Source organism: Astatotilapia calliptera, chromosome 3 (genome assembly GCF_900246225.1).
Source record: "Astatotilapia calliptera chromosome 3, fAstCal1.2, whole genome shotgun sequence".
Classification (NCBI taxonomy): domain Eukaryota; kingdom Metazoa; phylum Chordata; class Actinopteri; order Cichliformes; family Cichlidae; genus Astatotilapia; species Astatotilapia calliptera.
This window is the reverse complement of record NC_039304.1, coordinates 6757177-6778586: the sequence shown is the minus strand read 5'-3', so window position 1 is coordinate 6778586 and position 21410 is coordinate 6757177. Positions and strand designations below refer to the sequence as shown.

General features: G+C 44.0%; 2 protein-coding genes across 6 annotated transcripts in view; both read left to right on the top strand.

Moving 5' to 3' along the window:
* Nucleotides 1-421: 421 nt before the first annotated feature.
* men1 (multiple endocrine neoplasia I) lies at nucleotides 422-11490 on the top strand. Of its 2 annotated transcripts, none has more exons than XM_026161110.1 (10): nucleotides 422-637; nucleotides 2019-2508; nucleotides 2581-2789; nucleotides 5857-5985; nucleotides 6598-6638; nucleotides 7297-7384; nucleotides 8656-8792; nucleotides 9515-9659; nucleotides 10009-10182; nucleotides 10265-11490. In XM_026161110.1, exons 2-10 carry the CDS (start codon nucleotides 2073-2075, stop codon nucleotides 10790-10792), a joined length of 1887 nt encoding a protein of 628 aa, XP_026016895.1. In that variant the 5' UTR covers nucleotides 422-637; nucleotides 2019-2072; the 3' UTR covers nucleotides 10793-11490. The 2 variants fall into 2 exon arrangements, with proteins under 2 accessions (XP_026016895.1, XP_026016892.1); XM_026161107.1 differs by having other exon boundaries at nucleotides 422-689.
* A 561-nt stretch (nucleotides 11491-12051) lies between these two features.
* The window catches only part of LOC113018006 (mitogen-activated protein kinase kinase kinase kinase 2-like), a 45578-nt gene continuing 36219 nt past the window's right edge, over nucleotides 12052-21410 (top strand). For 2 of the 4 annotated variants that reach the window (XM_026161080.1, XM_026161083.1), the window contains exon 1: nucleotides 12052-12626. In XM_026161080.1, the coding sequence (XP_026016865.1) occupies nucleotides 12534-12626 (93 nt within the window). In that variant the 5' untranslated portion in view covers nucleotides 12052-12533. The remainder of the gene's footprint in view (nucleotides 12627-21410) is intronic. The other 2 variants (XM_026161092.1, XM_026161098.1) reach the window with 1 other exon arrangement.

Here is a 21410-nt window from a genome sequence, read left to right as displayed (position 1 = left end):
GACAATACCTTGTGTACTTCGGAAATTAGCTATTAATTTACTGGTAGACTGAATTTGAAATACGTTTAATCGAAATATTAGATCATGAGTGCAAATCCACGATTTCGATCAACGTGTACAATGACAATAACAGGTTATTCTGTTCTATTCTGTAGACACACATATGTCTGAGCTTGTGTCATAGCCAACGACATACTGTTTAGCCAACGACATATTAAAGATAAATATGCCGTGAGTTCAACTCTGCGGTACATTCTTATGTTATCCTAAATGTTTTATGCTCCATACGTGCCCCGTTTTCCGTTATGTAACATTTACTGTTGTTCCATTTTAAAGCACGTATCTCTTAAAGGCGTCGTGGTGACCTCTACTGGGGGTGTAGGGGAATACCCTAAAATGAACTGCATTTCCCAGCATACACGAGGAAAACCCCACTGCGCAGGACTTACGATCTCGAAGCATAGGGATGGGCCTAAAGGCGCACATTTGCGCTCGAGAGAAGCGTGCTTGTTGCTGCGAGATCTGCTTCGAGACGCAAACGTCGACATATGCCAACTGACTTTCGGGCAGATTGAGCTGCGCGGCAAAAGAAAGGGGACACAAACAAAAACATGTGGCGCGAGCTGTGAGAAAACGGGTATGCGATCACTTAAACATTGGTCAGATTGTTGGCTGATGTAGAGCTGAGGGTGAGTTGGTGTTGTTGTATAGCTGGTGCGATATATTTTCCAAAAGCTCCAATAGTAGTGACTTTAGCTGATAGCCGCTCGTTAGCTTGTTAGCTTAATAGCTGCTCATTCAGGCAGATAACGTATTCCCCTCAGCGTGTGACTCATTTTCGGGTTTGGTTTGTGTCTGCATGTCGTCCGACTTATTTAAACAAAGCAGGACTAATTCAGCAAATTAGCGCGGCTTGAAAGGCGAAATGAGTAGCTAACTTAATTTAGTAAAGTTAGCTAGTTAGCTTACGTCACACATTATTCTACCATATAAATGGACCTAACGGAGTATTTCGTTTTAGGATGACAGAGTGTTCGCCCCAGTGGTGTTCCGGATGCGTTTCGGCACAGTGATCGTTGTCATGAAACTCTAAAAGAGCGGCTGTTTGCAGCTCTGCATTGAATGTACGCAGGTAGCAGTGAACCTGCCCCGCCCACCGAAGCGCCATATAACCGGCGTTAGCGGCATATATGTAACCGGCATTACGCAACAAGTCCAGCCACTCAGCCCCGGTCCAGTGCTATGTCAGTGTTTATGTCTTAGTCTGTTCAGCACTTAACAGTTACTGCTGGCATTATTAACCTTCATTAATAACCAATAAATGTTTCGTATACTCCTTCATACCCGAGACTGTAAACCAAACGTGACACATGTTATGCTGCGTTGTGTGCGGTGTAACTTCTGTTAGCTTTCTGTGTAGAAATCAGTGTTACAGTATCGCTATCTTACGTTCGGATATGAAATATTAAAAATAAACCAGTTTTTATTAGTGTCGTATTCGTCTGTGCTGACGTGGTTTGTCACACGCATTCAGCAGACCAGAGAACCGCGGCCACAGCAAATGTTTCCTTGTGAATGGTAAATGGTCTGTATTTGTATAGCGCTTTACTTGGTCCTAAGTACCCCAAAGCGCTTTACACTATACACAATCATCCACCCATTCACACACTGGTGATAGCAAGCTACAGTGTAGCCACAGCCGCCCTGGAGCGCACTGACAGAGGCGAGTGAATGAATTAAGTAATTTAAAACTTACAGTAACAATAATGTATGAACTTACTGACTTTTATTTAAAGATTAATGAAATAAGTCTGCTTTTATAGTTGTGAACTAATTTGTTTTTAATGTTTTCATCTTCAATGAGAAACCAGAGTTCTTGGCGATGAGCCAGTACGTAGGAAACACGTGGTTTTCTATAAGGAATTATTTTTAATGGGTCAGCTTTGGAATTTGCCTGTTTCCCACATTTTAGCGTGTGATCTGGAGTTACAGATGAACTGACTGCTCTCCCCGTTCAGTACTGCAGGTGAGGAGGCACGCATACATCAAAGTTGTGACTGACAGCAGGCATCATGGGTTTGCACTCGGCCCAGAAGAAGCACTTTCCTCTGCGGGGAATCGATGGAGTCGTTCAGTTGTTTGATGCAGAGCTCCGGAAACCAGAGCCGGACTTGGCTCTTCTTTCACTGGTCTTGGGTTTTGTTGAGCACTTCCTGGCTGTGAACCGAGTCATCCCCATAAATGTTCCAGGGGTCCGTTTTGAGCCGCTGGAGCCGGATTGTCCCATGTCTTGCTTCCCCACAGTGGAGCTGGGCATGATTTCTGCTCTGTATGAGCGGTTCACAGCACAGATCCGTGGGGCTGTGGATCTGTCCCAGTATCGGAGAACTGCTGCGGGATCCAGCCGAGAGCTGGTGAAGAAGGTATCGGATGTGATCTGGAACAGTCTCAGTCGTTCTTACTTCAAGGATCGAGCCCACATCCAGTCCCTATTCAGCCTCATCACAGGTAACATGGTTTTTCTCATGATGCTTGTTAGGTGAGTCCAACATTTTTTGATTAATTGTTGAATTGAACCAGGTACCAAACTGGATAGTTCTGGAGTGGCCTTTGCAGTAGTGGCTGCCTGTCAGGTCTTGGGTCTAAATGATGTACACCTGGCACTATCTGAGGACCACGCCTGGGTGATATTTGGTAAAAATGGTGAGGAGACAGCAGAAGTCACCTGGCACGGGAAGGGTAACGAGGACCGGCGAGGACAAACCGTCACAGCTGGAGTCAATGAGAAGGTGAGGCCCGTCTGTCAGCAGAATGAACCAGCTGCCTCTAGCTCTATCAGTATGCTCAGTGTAGACACGTTTTAGACACCACAGTCAAGCCTATTTCTTTCATGTATTTTAACTTCTACAGATCATTAAGCTCTTTAAAATGTCGCGATTAAAAAAAGAAAATCATCATGAAAAGTCTTCCCTGCATAGAAATGTGAGAGATGGTCAATGTACAGTCGTTGATACTAATTCCACGAGAAGAGTGTGGTGCTAAACCACTCATGTGGTTGGAATTAGAGTTAGAGCGACATCACGTTGGGTTGATATTCTGACACTATAGTGAGCAGTGTAAGTAAAAGAAGGACATTTTCCACCAGCGACAGCAGCAGCGTGCTCTAGTAGGAGTGAGACTGCATGGGTCATATGTTAGCACCAAAGAGGCCTACTCCATGTCTTTGCTTTTACCTCAAGTGGGAAAACCAGTGTGCTGTTCAAGCAGACAGAAAGAAATTTCTATGCACACATGAATAGATTAATCCTTTAATTGTCCCACAAGGGGAAATTTGGGTGTAACAGCAGCAAGGAAGACACATATACAAACAAACGGTACACAAGACACAGAACAGAAACATACACAATTTTACATATTTCCATCAAGGACAAGATCATGACCCCGATGTAAAGGAGTTTTGTACAAAGAGGATACGAATGTACGATATTTTTGCTCAGAAAATGATCAATAAATGTTGGATTGGTTACATTTGCAGGGATTTAGAAGATGAAGTCAAGCTGTATGTAGTGCTTAAAAAATAATCTTAAGCTGTGTACACACTGGGAGTGATTTGGTCGTCACACGTCGCTCTGAGGCTGCCAGCTGGTTACTTTTGCACATTTCAGGACTCAAATATATCTGACACACATCAAAGCTCTTGAGGAAGTCAGTCACGTCATCTGTTCATTCAACTGCAGTTAAATGAATTCTGTTTTCTTACTTCTCACAATCCAAGTGTGCAATCCGATCCGCTGTAGGACAAACAGTGGCACTCTTCATCTGCAGCGAGGAGGCTGTAAAACTTTGTGTAAGGAGTCAAATAAGAGTTTACAGGTCAGCAAAGCTCATTCTGTGTGATGAGAGCGATGCTGAGGCGAGTTGTTGTGGATATTCCAACCTTTCCTGTTGGTAAGCACTGCTGGTGTCGTCGCTGTTAGCAGCCGGTAGTTAGCGTTAGTGAAGCGGATCCTAACATTGACACTGATAATAAACTCTCGTAAGATTTGAGAATGTAATCAAACTGTTTATCAGAAGGAAAGTGTGATTTTTAGGGCAGACCAACATTAGCTGCTATAGTATTAGCTTTCTGAAAATGCACTTACACACTAATCAGTATATTTATGAGGTTTTTTTCTATTAAACCTCAAAAGTTACTTTCTGTACTTCAGATTTATTGCATCACCAGCTGTTTTTTGACTAATAATCACTTGAAATATCCAAAAAGCATTTACTTTCTATAATCCCTGATCACCATGTTGCTGTGAAGTGCTTCCAGTGTGTACACAGCTTTAGGCAAATCTTGGGACTCGGGGTGGCTGTAGCTCAGGAGCTCGAGCAGATTGGTCCCTGGCTGGCTGGTCCAGTCAAATCAAAGTATCCATGGGCAATCCCATAAAGTTGATTCTGTCACCACTCAGCTGACTGCAGGTTTCCGCAGCCTTATAAGCATTATCTTTGCACAATGACTGAAACTAGCCCACTGAGTGAACAATGGGCTGTGACGCTGAGACTAATCCTGCTAGTGGAGCTGATCACAGCCACAGAAACAGCAATCTGAAACAGCAACATTGCAGCTGTGGAAGCAGAGCAACTGGTTTCAGCCTGTCTCAACAATACAAAGCCCCAGCATCCAAAATCAGCATGGAGGAGAGGAGGGCACTCACATCACTTAGTAATGACAACAACATTATCATCCTCGCAGCAGACAACGGTAGGTGGATGGTTTTGCTAAACCAGAAAGGCTATCATGAAATGAGACCCAGGAAGTGGTTACTGTAGGGTGATAGTTTCTCTGAAGCAATTAGAATGAGACGGTGCTATTGGCCGGACGTCATACCACAGGCATTACGGAGGGGAATTTACACCAAGTCTGTATAGTTTACCGAAGACATAAACAGGATGCACCTTTACAACAAACTGTCCTTATGATCGACTCGGTCACCGTTAACATTTCAACGTTTTTGGCTTCAATCCTCAACCCGTTGGTAGGCAGCTTTGAATCAGGTCCCCCGACACAAACAGAGTAACATAGTGTAGCTGTTAGTGCAGGATTGTCAGGATTTATACATCGGGGAAACCAAACAACCTCTGGCTACAACACAGAAGAGCCACCTCGTCAGGCCAGGACTCTGCAGTCTATTCACACCTACAGTGGACACTCTCTCAATGATGAGGATGTACACATCCAGGACAGGGAGGAACGCTGGTTTGAGGGCGGAGTCAAGGAGGCCATTTATGTGAAAAGGGAAAGACCATCTCTGAGTGGAGGAGGGGGCCTAAGGGTACATCTGTCACCATCTTACATGCTGTGATTGCAGCCATTCCCCAGCTCTCTGTGACTGGTACTCATGGCCACTGATCAGTAGTCATGAGAATTAGCATATTTATGATCAAGGACCTGACCTCCCAGCATTCAGTGGGCTGGCTTCAGTCATTGTGCAAATGTACTGTTGATAAGATTGGGGAAACCTGCAGTGAGCTGAGACTGAAGATGATGATGAAACGTTTCTCCCACTGAAAACATCCAGATGAACAGAATCCACTCTTTGGGATTTCCTTACCTGGATGAGTGAGCATGCATCAAGATATCTTTGGGCAAGATACCGACTCCAAGTTTCTCTCTGATGCGTCCATCGCAGTGTGGATGTTGGATAGAAAGCACTCAGGCATAGATAAGTGCTTGTATGAATGGGTGAATTAGGCATGTTGTGTAAAGCACTTTGAGTGCTCCAGTAGAATAGAAAAGCACTATATAAGAGCAAGTCCATTTACCATTTATTCACAAAGTGTAGCTGTGATCCTTCGTCTGTCCCTCAGAGCTGGCTGTATCTGAAGGGTTCCTACATGAAGTGTGACAGAAACATGGAGGTGGCCTTCATGGTTTGTGCCATCAACCCATCACTGGACCTGCACACAGACAGCTCCGAGCTTCTGCTGCTGCAACAGGTGAGGCCTGCACCTACAGGGTAACGATGAATGTTTGTTTTACACAGCAAAAAATCTGCATCAAGCCTCCAGAGGTTGTTTTAAAATATGCAGATGAACTGTTGACTTAGTCCGCTGCCACATTTAATATATACAGCTCACTGAAGGCTGACGGCAGCCGTCTTATTTCACACGGAAGCAAACAGGGTGAGTCTAAAGGGGGCGCGGTGTGTACTAGACGATCTTCATTTAAAGGTTTTCATAACATTTTTATGATTAAAAGTGAAATAATAGAAAATACTGGCTCAATTAATTTGTGTTAATATTTAAAAATATAGAAGTAAAAGCTTTTCTGGACATGGACAGTAAAACTCTGACCTGAGGGATTTTAGGTTGGGCAGTGAATTAGTGTTGATATTGATTAACGTCCACACCATCATCAGCTCTCGTTTTCAGCAGCACAGAAACCTTCAGTCGTACAGTTTGTGATTACATTGTAATTTTATAATCTACACCTGGAACAACTGGAAACATTGTACTGCCTGTGAAAGTCCATCCAGGCACACATGAAGGAAATACGCTACAGTCTTGCACTTGGTTTCCTCACCTTTCTTTTTCCCGTTGCTTTACCAGAAACTCCTCTGGCTATTGTATGAACGAGGCGACCTGGACAGGTGAGTGTGTACCAGTGCACTGCTGAGGATTCATTAAAGACTCTTTCAGATTTGCCCTGACACCAGCTGAGCAGCAAGCGTGCTCACTTTGCCGTAACATTTAATGGTACATCGATGTACGTCTGTCAGCACGACACAACTCAGGCCGACCCAAGATTAGGACAGTGCGTCATCATGTTGCTTCTCTTCCTGCCATCTTTGGTTTCCACCCAGTGCTTTTAGAGAGTGACTGAACCCACAGTAATCGGAGGGGGCAGAGACCAAAGCGTTGAAGTCTGAACATATTTCATAAACTCACAATACAGAGTTAAAAAGACAGTTTATGTAGTTTTAGTTGGCTAAGGTGAACACTAGTGCTCCCTCATTCACTTTGCTGTAATATTTACATATCTTATTACAGTTTATAAAATATGCTTTTACAGTGAACTCGTTACTGTGATGAAGGTCAGATTTCATCACATAGCTGTGAGCTGTCATTTAGAAGGTCCAGCTTTGATGAATAATGTGTGTCACGGTGTTCTATATTATGCAGGGTCAGGGCCATTAAGGCATCCATAATTGGAGAAAACAGAAATGTTACATGTGCTGTATTTAAAAAAAAATGCTTACGTAACTCCTCGAAGTTGACATTGTGCTTCTGTCTCGGCTTACGCACCAGATATCCCATGGCCATGGGCACTCTGGCAGACCTTGAAGACCAGGAACCAATTCCAGGAAAAGAGAACCCCCTGAAAATCCACCTGAAGGTAAGACATCAACCAGTTTCCCAGGTCACATAGTGGCGAGCAGGGAAGACTTTTACAGGCTTCATATTTACAGAACATGTCAAACTTAGATGCTGAGCGCTCTGCTGGCCCAGGGGGGCTAGGCCTTTTATGACGTCATGTGTAGTTAGACTATACCGTAATGATCCAGCACCCTCTAGTGGACAGACTGTGCAGAGCACTTTAGTATTTAAAGGCAGAGTGGTGTATAAAACAATAATAATAACTTTACTTCACTCTTCACAGGATAAGAACCACAGAGTCCTTCACAATAACATTAACAACACAATGGATCATACAGCACAACTCTAATTGTGCCAGTCTAAATAAATAAGTCATAAATACAATCAAGGCAACATTACGATGGAGGTAAAGCTTTCCATAACCCGGGGGCCTCCGCTCTAACTGATCCACCTCCTCTGGTCTTAAAACGTGTTGGTGGGGCTGATCTCAGGCTGTGAGAGGGAGCGTGGGGTTGTAAAAGATCAGAGATGTAGGCAGGAGCGTCACCACTCAGAGCTTTAAAGTCAGTACTAAGAATTTGAAATGAATTCTAAAACGTACTGGGAGCCAGTGTAATGAGAGTAAAACCAGTGCTGTCTTTGTGCCTTTGTTAAGAGGCTCGCAGCAGCCTTCTGGACCGACTGGAGACGGTTACGATTCTTTTTGCTCAAACAAAGAAAAAGACTTTAACAACAATCTAAGAGAGATGAAATAAAAGCATTTCTAACTCAGATTTAGACAACAAGGTTCACAGTTTGGAGATGTTTCTTAGCTGAAGAAGGCTGTTCCTAATTAACTGTCCAGAGTGTTGCTCTAGGGACATGGCAGAATCCAAAATAACACCGATGTACCCGAGGCTCGGCTGGAGCCAAGAGGACCAAGATATAAACACAAAGAGAGTGAAAAAGGTGACTGAGTGCATCATGGGAATCCCCCAGCAGCCTAGAGTCAGTCTCCCGAATCCAAACTGGAAGCCGGTTCCACAGAAAAGCGGTACTGTGATGGTACTGGTGGTGACAGCATGCAGGAAGTTGCACACCTGCTGGATCTCTCTGGTTAACACCCTTCTTCCTGTTTGATGCTCAGGTCCAAGTGCTTGTTGGGATCACTGGAGTTCTGGTTTGCTGCTCGTTGTCAAACTGAATAAACGTCTCCACCATGACCTGTTGCTGAATGCTGATACTGAACCCTCTTAATTCTGAGTTCAGCATCATTTTGTTAACTTTCTTTGATCTGTCTGTGTCTCTCAGGCCGTCACTTCTGCTCAGAAGCACTATAACAACGAGCACATCTACCCCTACATGTACCTGGCTGGCTTCCACTACAGGCACAGGAGTGTGCGGGAGGCCCTGAGGTCCTGGGCTGAGGCCGCCCAGGTCATGCAGGAGTAAGTTCACACTAATGAGACTCCTGATCCAGGAAGCGTCCAGTATCTCTGCATCCTCACAGCTCCTCCCCCGGCGTGCTGATGATTCTGAATGAAGTGTTTAGATAAAGTGACAAATAGAAGAAAACAAAATTATATTGATCTCACTTTTAAGTAGTGTTATTCAGACACTAGACACCTTTTTCTTCTTTTAGCTGGTCCCAGATGACATTTGTACGTGAATGCTATTTCAGCAGATGAACACAAGATGGCACTAAACCAGCAGCTGTGTTTCCTGCCCTTGTGGTTCTTTGTTGCTTCGTTATGAACCCAGCCACCACTAAGGGCTCAGTCACACTTGGCCTGGAAAGGTGTGGTGCTCAGTCCAGGAAGTATCCAGCTCTGCATCCTCATGTGCTCTCCTCCCTCTAAACACTGTTCATGATCTGCAGTTATAAATAGCAGCTCTGACCCACCACACACATTCTCTCCACATCCATCAGCTTCCGTTTCCTGCTCCCCATTGTTCTTCAGGTTCAGCCCACGCTCTGCTGCCTCACAGAGAAATATGTGCCCGTGCTTTGTTTTGTTTTCTGAACCTGTCCACTTGTTCCTCACTTGTTGTCATGTCTGCCACATGTCACAGCATCCTGTTTTTACTCTTATATTTTTTTCTGGACTTCATGCTGTGACAGGAGAAAAGCGCATGTATGTATTAAAGCTCCTTCTCCACCTTCCTGCAGCTATAACTATTTCCGCGAGGATGAGGAGATCTACAAGGAGTTCTTTGACATTGCAAATGATGTCATCCCTACCTTGCTGAAGGAAACGGCGACAGCAGCAGAGAGTCCTGGGGAGGGAGGAGAGGAGACAGAAGGAGGGGACGAGGTGAATGTTTCTCCAGAGCACATACACCCACAGACAGGCCGTAGGTGGAGCAGGGCTCCACTAGCAGCTGTTCTGTAATAATGCAAAGCTCTAATTCTCTCTTCAGTAACAATCACACTACCACCTCAACCCAACAGAACATGTTCTTTCTCTTGCTCCTTATCAGATGACTTCCAAATCCAGCTTCTCTCTGATTAAGAATGTAGAATACATGTAGAAACTCGTGAACATTAACAGACACCAACAGAGCGCACCTCCACCTGAGTTTAGATCATGTTGTTAGATGCACATCATGAATATTACTCACTGACAGATGTGGCCTCAGTCTTGCACCTCTGCTCTCTTGCAGGATCAGCCCAAGCAGGCAGCGGCTGTCTCTGCACTGCAGGACCCCGAGTGCTTTGCCCATCTGCTGCGTTTTTATGACGGCATCTGCAAGTGGGAGGAGGGGAGTCCCACGCCGGTCCTTCATGTGGGCTGGGCCACATACCTTGTCCAGTCTCTGAGTCGCTTTGATGCCCAGGTGAGTTGCCCGTGACTGCAGGAGAGCCACAGACGTGTTAGCGCTTTCTAGCTAAACACACATTTGTGCTCCGATTCCAAAGGTGCGTCAGAAAGTAACAATCATCACCAAAGAGCCAGATCCCCAGGACGACGACGACCAGTCGAGCGAGGACTTCAGGGAAGGGCGCAGGCGTGGCCCCAGGAGGGAGTCCAAGCTGGAGGACCAGAGCTCTCCTCCTTCTGCCGCTCCTACCTCCCCGTGCAGCCAGCCGGCTGCAGTGGCAGCTCAGCCCAAGAAGGTGGGAGAAGGAGGGCTCCGCCGGCGCTCCTCCCAGGGACTACGTGCTGGAGACATTGAAGGAAAACCCAAGTCCCCCAGTCTCCCAGACTCCGCATCTTCTCCTTTCTCCCCGGAGCAGGCCCCCCTCTCGCCAGCTGGCACTGTAATCGCCTTTCAGAGTGAGAAGATGAAGGGGATGAAGGAGCTCCTGTGCGCTGCCAAGGTGAACTCCAGCGCCATCAAGCTGCAGCTCACCGCACAGTCACAGGTCCAGATGAAGAGGCAGAAGAGCACTCCGGCGGGAGATTACTCCATGTCATTCCTGAAGCGCCAGCGTAAGTCACTGTAGACATCCTGATTGTTGCAGGAAGAGACTGTAGGACATACTGTGAACAGAGACGGGGACACCGATTAACCTCGATCCTGCTTGTCAACGTTTTTACCAGTGTTTTCACCCAGAGGGCCCTCTCAGTCAATATCCTAGTTCGAGCAATATGTCTGACATGCACAGATTATCTTGAGTTAAGCGTCACTTATCAGGTTGGAACATTTAATTGAGTTTTTATTTAAGAAATGGTTTCTGGAGACGTGCCTGGTTTGATCGTCAGTTTGCGTTTTGATTGGCAGCCTGTTAGGTATCCGTTACATGCTGTCTGGATGTTTAAAGCCAAAGTGATGAGGACCAGAACATGATTTTCAGACGTGTAAAATACCAACATGAACTAACCTGTTCATGACTGAAGCCTCAGAAGTGTTTAAATTTAGGATAGTTACTGTGTAACATTGTCCACTCTGCTCTACTGACAGCTTCTTTCTTATCAGCTCTATGTTGCCTTACTTTGCCTGTCTTCTTTTTTAAAGTAGGTGGCCTTTAGTTTTGAGAATAGCTGAGTTAGACGGATTTCTAACAATGAGAAGAGAGCAGTAAGACCATGCACTGTTGAGACAGAGCCACATTAGATGGCACTGCTCCATCAAATTTGATTGACTCGTGGTTTGTGTTCTTGTTTTTCTATCTGCAATAATAAAGCTCTGATGAAAATGGAACGACATGTGGTCCAATGATGTGTATTACATATATATGAAGGCGCCTTCACATGCTGTGAGTGGCCGTCAGTAATATCAACTTTAAACAGCCTCTGTCATCATCTGGTACATCATGCAGGACGTTAGTGGCTCGCCTTCCTCACGATCATCTTCCAGAGACGACACGAGCTCTGCTTGAGCAAAAGTGTGCGCTAAAGTTCCACGTCATATCCACTCAAAGCAGAAGAGGCACAGACTGCATGGCCTCACTACTATGAAGTAGTGTCACTAAATATTTTTCAAAAAGTTCATAACATGCTAAGCTAATAGCTGCAAAAGGCCAAAGTCAGACCTTGTAAAATGCTGAGTTAAGTGATGATGTACAGTTATGTGTTTTCATACTTCAGAAGGAGTAAAAATATTCTTCATGTTTGAAAGTCTGCTGAAAGCCTCCTGCTTCAGCATGTGATGGAGGATGTTCATGTAAGAAAGCCACACATGCATGAAGTCCGTTACAGTAAACACTGAGACAGAAATGTTCACCTCATCAGTGAGCATGCGCGACTTTTGAACTTGCCATCTGAACAGTTAAGTCGTCAGTATTTTCAGGTCCTGATTGCGATGAGAGAAAGTCACACGTATGAAGAACTCTAAGCGGAAACTAACTGAGGTCAAACTTTAAAACAAGCCTGACGGGCTTTTCTCGTAGAGCTCGCAAATCACGCCTTTAAGCGTGTTCGTGCCAAGGGTTTATTTCAGACGTGATTTTGCCACGTTTGAAAAGGATGTTCATCTGAGGGCACAGGAGCGCGCAGAGGTGGGAGGCTTACTGAGGGGACCGTGCTCGCTCACGCGTGCTCTGACTCGAGCGGCTCTCGGCTGTGTCACCGCGCTGCCTCTGCCTGCCTAAACGGTATAATTAGCCGGTTCCGATCAGTCGTCCCTGGGCCATTTCACAGAGTTCGTCTGCCCGTGCTTCCGTTCTCTCCGCCGATATCAGCAGCGGCTATGTGTGAGTAAAAAGCCAGCCAGGCTCCCCGCAGCAGCAAGAGGTGTCTCAAGACATGGACCGGATAGGAGTGTCATTCCTGGACCCGCTGGATGACTACGAGCTCATCCACAGGATTGGGTGCGGCACCTACGGAGATGTTTTCAAGGTGAGTGAGAACCTGTCCCCGTGTTTGCACCGCGCTGACAGAGAGAAAGCCTCCATCAGGGCGCTGGGGATGTCACTTCCTGTCATCAAGGTGAAACTTCGTCTTTTTGGACATGTACAGAGCCTGATGTGACACAGCAGTCCCTACCGAGGCACAGAATCAGAAAAAGTCCGAGTTGCATTTTGTTTACTGACACATGATCAGTGTGTCAGACTGTGCGCCTCCAACAAAGCTGTAGTGCAGGTTTCCTGCAGAGCGCTGCGGTACTAGCGTGCTGCGTGCGCGGGGCCACAGGTTCGTAATGTTTTCATGGAGGTGTGCGGAGAAATCTCCTGTTTTCACTGCTGTCACTGAAGAAGTGGCAGAATCAACACATTATCGACGAAACAAGTGAGTAAGAAAGACTGATGTTGTCAGATGTGCAACAAATGCGTTCCTCGTAGTGTCATATCTGCCGTTTCACATAGGTGGCAGGATTCTGAAGTGAACCGTGTCATCTAATCGAAATATTAACCCCTGACTGGAACCGTGCAGTTAACACACCCTGGTGGTTTTTGCATCCAGTTTGTATTTGACAGCACGGACAGCAACCCTGTTGCCTTTATGGAAAAACAAACACGTTTATTTTAGCAGCTTGCGGCCGTGAGTCTAATGTTCAACGAATAAAAGACTAAAGTGTGTCTTAAACTGCCAGGCATCCACCCTCAGCTCTAAGTCAGGTTATCTTAAATATAGCAGGGGTGTGTCAAACTGCATATGTAGCACTTTCTTGTTCTTCCAAGTTAAACTTTTAAGGATCACAGCAACCAAATAAGCAATAATTAACCTTTTACTTCTATGACAATGTTGTGGTGAACTGTATGAAACAAAAACGTTTCAAAGAAACATCTCGGTTTTTAGGTGAGATTTAAATTTTTAGATACATAGTATCCAATAATGCTTTTATATAATTTATATATATTGTTTTAATAACTTTCAGCAATGCCTTTCACAAACTAGCTGGTCTGCTTGGTCAGAATGCATGAGCCGGACAAAGAGGACTAAACAGCAATGACAGAGCAGAGTTTCAGTACTAGCGCTGATGTCCTAGTAAAACTTCACTGTTGTTTAACACAAAACACAATCAAGAGAGATGCCCCCCCCCCCCCCCCCCCCTCCAAAAAATCAATAGAAAAGGCCATTAACTGACAGAAACAGGATGTTGACTCTTTTTGTTCTTTAAAATGGGTCACAGTGAACAACTTTCCACAGTGAAACCTCAGAAATCTCATCAAAGACTAAATCACTGTAACTCTTTATGAAACCGTCCTCAAATAAGAGAAAATGCAGTTTGCTGAAGACTCTCTCAATCCACAATTTATCGTTTACAGCTGTCTTTCCCACGACATCTGAAATATGGCAACAGGCGTGCTGTGTTTTTGCTTTGTTTTCAGTGGTTTACACACGGCAGGCCTGACAGCCTGTGTACACGACACTGTGGGCTGAATGTTGAACGAGTACAGCAGCAGAGTTGTGTCCTGCCTGCCAACAGCACCAGCATGGCTGAAATGTTCACACTGGGAGTGTTATGTTATCTTCAGGTGCAGCTGAGGAAGTTCTGAAGTTTAATTCTGTGTAACGTCTTTGTTTTTCCCTAATGAGCATTTATAAAAACTGTTTTACAGCAGTTTCATTGTTCTGTAAGCATTAAGACTGAAGGAATGGGTTTTATATGTGCAGCTTGTTCAGCTGTACCTTTACTAACACCACTGAAGGAAGAACAAACTGTGCGTCACCTTGTCACGGGAATGTCCGAGTATTAACTTGATGATTTAAAACATTGACAAATGTTTTACACTCCTGGAAACACAGACCAGGGATACCTGTTCAGTCACTATTATTTGAAGTTGAAGTAGTTTCCATGCCTCCCTCAGCAGGCTGTGGGACAGTGGATCCAGTTTAAAGTTTCAGAGCTCTAATGTGCAGCCATCACCTCAGAAGCAATCAGCAGCAGAGAGAGTGCATACAGTGATGAATTGAATGTTTGTGTGCAAACCAGCAAATTAACAGAAGGATTTTCTCTCATCCTTTTTTACCCCTCAGATTTAAAAGGCTGATGGTTAGGTAGAACAGCTTAGACACCCAAGTTTGTGAATGTGATAACTCAAGAACAAGGTGACGTTAGATTTTGAAATTGATGCCATAGGTGTGTCTACTTGGAGGCTGAGGGGAACCACTTGTGGTTAATGACAATTGAATACGTTGTTTGGAGTAGGTGGCTCTCAAAGGGACAGTTTTCCATTAAAAAAGAGACATAGGATCTGTGAATCCACCCCCTCTGTGACTGTCAGACGCCGACTTTAATGTGAACGCGTAGAGGAAATCCTGGGTTAACTGGAGTTGATGACCAGCTTCGTGTTTGCTAATGCTAGGATAAGTGAATCCAGATGATGAAACGAAACTCTGCATATGTTAAACAAGCTTTGTAGTAAAGGGCCCTGGTTACTGAAGAGGCTGCCTTTCTGTTTGCCATTTATTTTAGAGAATCATAATTAACTTTAAAGAGAAAAGATTCAACTCGGGATGTTAAGTAAAACAACCAAAGCCTCATTTCTACAGATACTAAAAGCAGAGATGAATCAGCTTGTAGTAGGAGTGAAGAACTTTGCTTCCTACTCTTGTAACAACCGTGTAGACCCAAAAGCAGAGCCAACAGAGACACGTATCAAAGTATTACAGTCTTTATTTACTGTACATATGAAAACATTGAGGTAAGTACTGAGGGGCCATGGGAATAGCACAGGGGCTTCCTCAGGGTCTGGGGGAAGAAGGAGACTTTCCAAAAAGGAAGGGATACCTTACCTGGTTGAGTTCAGGTAAGCGTTGCCGTAGGTGGGTGAGCAGGCAGATGGAAGAGTAGTGCAGAGTGATCCAGGTGGGTACTGTGAACGAACCAACTTTCTCATCTGATGGAAGATAACGGAAACGAAAAGCTATTCAGCTGATGGGAGGAACATGGGAACAGACAGAGGCACGTGAGAATAGGAATGCTAGGAAACTGCTAAGGAACAAGGTGTTTGCCACTTGTTGGAGGCAGACTATCTGGCAGAGTATGGATGGCAAAGCTGGTCCTTTTATACTGAAGTTGAGGAAACGGATGACAGGCAGGTGTGTGCAGCTGAAGAGCGGGAAACCCAAACTCCACCCAAAGAAAAGGAGCGTGCCTTCGGGATGATTGCTTGGAGGAATAAGAGGAAGTCCAAACAACCAGAGCCCGACTATGACACTACAGCAGCATGAATCTCCCAGATGTTTCTGTTTGTTATGAAGAATGGTTGAATAGTCCCCCATTCATATTTAGAAGTATTGTTTGCTTGAAATTGCCATCCCCAAGTGTGTGTGTGTCTTCCTTATTGAGATAGGCATAGGTGCCGATTGTGAGATAGCACAGCCTCAGTGTTAGTGATACAGCGATGTTCACTAGTGTGCACAACAAGCTCACAAGTGTCTGAGAGCATGGCATTTTGTCAGCCACCTATGGCAATAACTGCTAATTAAATGCAGAGGTGTGTATAAACACATTGTGAGTGAAAAGTGATGAATATAATAGCAACACTATGCAGTGCATCATGGGAAGCCCCCAGCAGGCTAGACCCATGGCAGTGTAACTAAGACCAGGCCCCCCTGCTATGAGCAAGCAGCTGTTTGCTCATAGAGGGGACATCTGATTGTTGGAGTTTCTTAAGTACCTTGAAGCAACTGTTGATGTGTTTTGCTGCTATTATTACTATACAAAGGAAAAATGGGTGATTGGGTATTTTTGGATTAACTGAAGGCTTTTCAGGGAGTTTTTAGGAGAGCCTGACAATAACAGTAGTCTAGCCTGGAAGTAAGGGATGCATCAACTAGTTTTTCAGCATCAATCTGAGACAGGATATTTCTAATTTTAGAGATACTGTGCAAATGGCAGGAAGCAGTCCTACATATTTGTTTTATATGCACATTGAAAGACGTGTTGTGTTCAAAAATGTCTCCTAGAATGTCCTGAGGTAGTGCCATCCACACTAAGCATCTGAATTACCATATTTCTAAGACTTTTAGGGCCAAGTCCAATAACTTCAGCTTTATCTGAATTAAGAAGCAGGAAGTTAGAGCTGATCCAGGTCTTTGTGTCTATAAGATATTTATGCAGTTTAACTAATTGGTGTTTGTTACCTAGCTTAATAGATTGATAGAAGGTAGGTATCCTCTGCATAGCAGTGAAAATGTATGCTATGTCTTCTAATGATGCTGCCTAAGAGAAGCATGTATAGTGTAAACAGAATTGGTCCTAGCACTGAACCCTGTGGAACTCCATAATTAACCTCTAGTTGTTTATGGACTTTCCATTTATATAAACAATTAGATAGATATGATACAAACCAGCTACGGCATGCAGTAAGTTAAATATTATGGTCGCATGCACTGAGGTGTAGCAGGACAAGCACAGAGACGAGTCCACTGTCAGAGGCCATAAGAAGATCAGTTGTAACTTTCACTATTCTGAATCCCGACTGAAACTGAAATTTAAATAAACTTCTGCAAATGATTAGTTAACCTTTTGGCAGCTACTCTTTCAAGAAGTTTTGGTGTAATGTCTTTCAGCAGTCTTGTAGGAATAGGGTCTAAAGGACCCGTTGATGGTTCAGGGGAATAAATAATTGAAGTAAACAGAAGATTGATAGGAAATGTCACCAGGTGTTAAAGCTGTTATACTGAATGTTTCATCTATGGCATGGCTTTGAATAATTTTTTCTCTAATGATTAAAATTTTATTTGTGAAGACGTTCATGAAGTCATTACAGAGCTCTGACTGTCAGCCTGGCTACAGTGCTGAAGAGAAACCTGGGGTTGTTCTTATTGTCTTTAATCAGCGATGAGCAGTAAGACGTAGGGTTTTTTCTTAAAGCAGCAAACTATTCTTCCATGCTCACTGATAATGATGCCAGCTTATGAGTTACCTGCTTTAAGGTGCACGTGTGAGAGTTATAACAGGGTGTCAAGTACTTCTGATTTGGATTTGTGGGAGCAGACTTCAGGTAGCTCCTCTGGCATTAAAAAAGATAACAGTAGAGGAATTATGTGCTTAAATTGAGTTACAGCACTTTCAGATCACTGCAGAATTAAAGGGCAGAACAAGATATTTTTTTTCTCAGTACCTCTTTAGTGGAGCAGAAGTTTACGTGGATGCAATACTTTTATATTTCTTATATCTGCTAGTCCCACTTTCTTTTAAAGCAGCAGTACAAACAAAAGGGAGCTAACAGTGTCAGTGACAGCTGATCTCATCTGAAAGCAAAGCTACATGCTGACATTCTGCAGCATATTTGTAGGACAGTAACATTTGGACATTTTGCAGCCTTTGTGAGCAACACACCAGACAATAGCCCGTTTTCATCTCCCACAACGATTACAGGATTGGTGGAGCTGTGAGTCAAGAGCGAGGGCTGCACATGTGACTGTCAGAACATTACTGTTATTCAAAGTGTACATCTCTAACAGAGCATAGCCAATCAGATGCAGACTGCTTCTGACTTTGTAGCATAAATGCTTTTTTTTATACATTTAGAATGTTTCAACTTTTGACTTGATTCATAAAAACGGATTTGTCGTGATAAAGTGAAGCTTCCCAAATATTACTTTTATAAAAAGGTTTGATTTTTTAAAATATCAATGTTCTTCATCGTCCTCATTATAATTGAACATGTCGTAGTGCCATGTGTTAGTTCAAAAATAAAATCGTTCAGATTAAAATACGCAACTGTAACAACACTGGTTGGAGTTAGAGTGCACAGACACAAAATGGTGATTTTGTTACAATTTGGCATTTTTCTGTCAGACTGCTGAAAAGCCTTGTGTGGTTTATATGAACCAGAATGATCTCATTTTTATTAAAGTGCTCGTCTTACAGTTTGGTGTTGAGCTGTTGTGATGCTGTCAGTTAGCTTTTAGCATTTCTCTCTCCAGTTCTGTACGTGACAAATACAAGGTTCAAGTTGAATGTCTTAAACCCGATTGGCTGTCTCGCTGTTAGCATGTGATCAGATCAGTGCGTGTGGGTTTTCACTGCTGCTTTTTTCCACTTTTTGCTCGTTCGTGCTAGACCAGGATCAGAAACACAAAAATGCAAAGCTGAGATGGCGCATGTCAACCTGAAAATTGTAGGCTGAAACTGTAAGAAGCTATTTCCACAGTTTCAGAGCCTTTTGCAGCTTTTTAAGTCCCAGTTCAAACGTGTTAGAATGTGATGCCAACAATCTGACTTTAATATCTCACTTTTTAGTAAATGTAACTGTATAAGCTCAAATTCACCTGGTTTCTTGACTCAAAGGTTTCCAGTTTCATTGTTTGGTGAAACCTGTTGTTAGTGTGAAAGGCCACGCACGCTCCACTTTAACATTTGCATTCAGTGGGAAATGGCACACTGCAGTTTAGCAAAACACAGCATCGTCACAGGTCATGTGGGAGCCTGATCAAAGTGCCGTGACGCTTCCTCTTCCACCACCGTTTGTACGTAACCCAGGCTGGGTGTTATTTCATGCCTGGCTGCATGAAAAGCCTGCCAGAGATGTTACTATGAGTGCAGTCACAGGAAGCTCTGCGGTGGAACAGGAAAGAAAACAGGAAGTGAATAGAGGCGGGCCACAGGTTGTGTTGAGCCAAAGTGCTTATCCCATTTATCGCTGCCTTGTTTGTTGTGGATGGCCAGAATGAAATTGTGTCCATGTGACATCATCGGAGTGAGTGGCTAGTGATGACTGATGTACTCAGGCAGACATGAGGAAGCTGAAAATATATACACCCCTTAAAACATCTACTTTAGCTCTAATCTACTTTAACTAGCAGCTGTCTGTGAGACTGTCTAACCTGTGGACAGCGAGACGGCAGGGTAAACTCTGTGTCGAGTGTAGTTTACAATCATTAGAAACATTCAACTTCAAGATAGCTTATTGAGCTGTTGGATATTTGCCCAGGTATGTATGTCAGTCAGTGGAGCAGGCAGGAGGCAGAGCTCCAACCAGGAGGGCAAATCAGTGAAAATGGACTGAATGAGCTTTTATGTAACAGTTTTCTTGTCTACCTGACCAGTCAACGCACTTTAGACTACAATTTAAATACATTTATTTATTTATACACATTTAATGTACTTTTATACAGTGCAGAGTTCTGTACCCTTTAAGTAATTTATCTACTTGTCAACCATGAGTGAGTTAGAATAACCTAAAATGTGTGGATGTCTTTGGACTGTGAGAGACGGCCAACGCACTTGAATATTTCGAGAGCTGATGTTTATTTAACCCTGTCAGTCGACTGCGGGTTTGATTGTCCATATACAATATTTTAAAGAACTGCTCCATTCTTATAATGAGGCAGTGAACGAGCCCAGATCCCTGTTTAGCAGTTGCAGTCTGCATTGGATCTGTTGGGTCCATTTTCCGGCCAGTTCATACTAAAACGGACCCAGGGCCAAATCAAATTCAAATTCAAATTCAAATTTTATTTGTCACGTACACAGTCATACACAGTACGATATGCAGTGAAATGCTTGGACAACTGCTCGTGACCTAAAGAAAACAAAAAAGGAAAAGGCTATGAATAAGATAAGATAGGCCAGTACGTGTGTGTGGGTCCAACTGGTTCTTAAAACAGTTTGCTGTGTATACCTGCAAACACAATATTCGCAGGCGTGACCAGCGTCCAGTAGATTTGAAAAAGTGGCGGGGAACTAGAGGCATGAGGAACATGAAGGCCTAGTTACCACCAGAAGGTAGCTGAAAAACTGGAGGAGAGCAGTTTGAAGATTCCCTCTGCTGATTAGCCGCCAACAGATTTCAGGTGAGACCTTGAGACAGGAAAACGCAGGCTCCAGATGGAAAATTCCCAGACACTCAATCGGACCATGACAGACAGAGCTGGGCACCAAGGGTCTGGAACAGTTTACCACTCCGGCTACGTTTAAGCGACTCTGTGGAGTCTTTTAAAAGACACTTTTCTGTTTAATCAGATCTGCTGACATTCATGTGTTGTTGATGAGCTTGGAAAGAAAAGCGTCTGGACTTCTTTAAGTTTCCTGAAGAGTTCACCTCTCATCCAAGAAGCGTCTTCAGTTCTAAGAGCGACTGGTGGAGAGTCCCAGATTTAGGCCCTTTGGGAGTGTCCCCAAGAGGGTCGTGGACCCCCTATTGATCCTCTACCTAATCACATGAGCCAAGGTGTGTAAGCGGGTGTGGCTTGTGTGACCTACGAACTATGATGACCTGGATGACTGAGAACCTTCACAGACGTTTTGTTATTGATGTTTTTTAATTTTATTTTCATGTATTTTAGTTTATTCTGCTTTAACGTGGTTCTCTGTTGATATTGTATGTCAGACAGACACAGGCTGACCAGCTGGCACTAAATCCCGTCATAAATGCTACATGCACCTGACAAACCGAACTGTTTTCACTCCCATCCAACTGAAAACAAACGTATGTTGACTACTTTGGCATTTTGGGTGTGAGATAGCCATCACCAGTCCTCTGGGAGACAATGAGCTCTTACTGTGATACATGAGTCCACAGCCTGTGTTGTCCATACGTTGCAGTTTAATGTAACCCTTTCTGATGTAATCAAACTATCCTGAGTTTTAGACGTCTCCTCTCTGTAGAGTGTGGGTGCAGTTTAAATAAAGGTCTCTGGGTGTATATTTGTGGATAGTCCGTGTTTCCTTCTAGATCGTAGCTCTGACGCTCACCAATCCTCACCTGTTGCTTGAACAGCGTC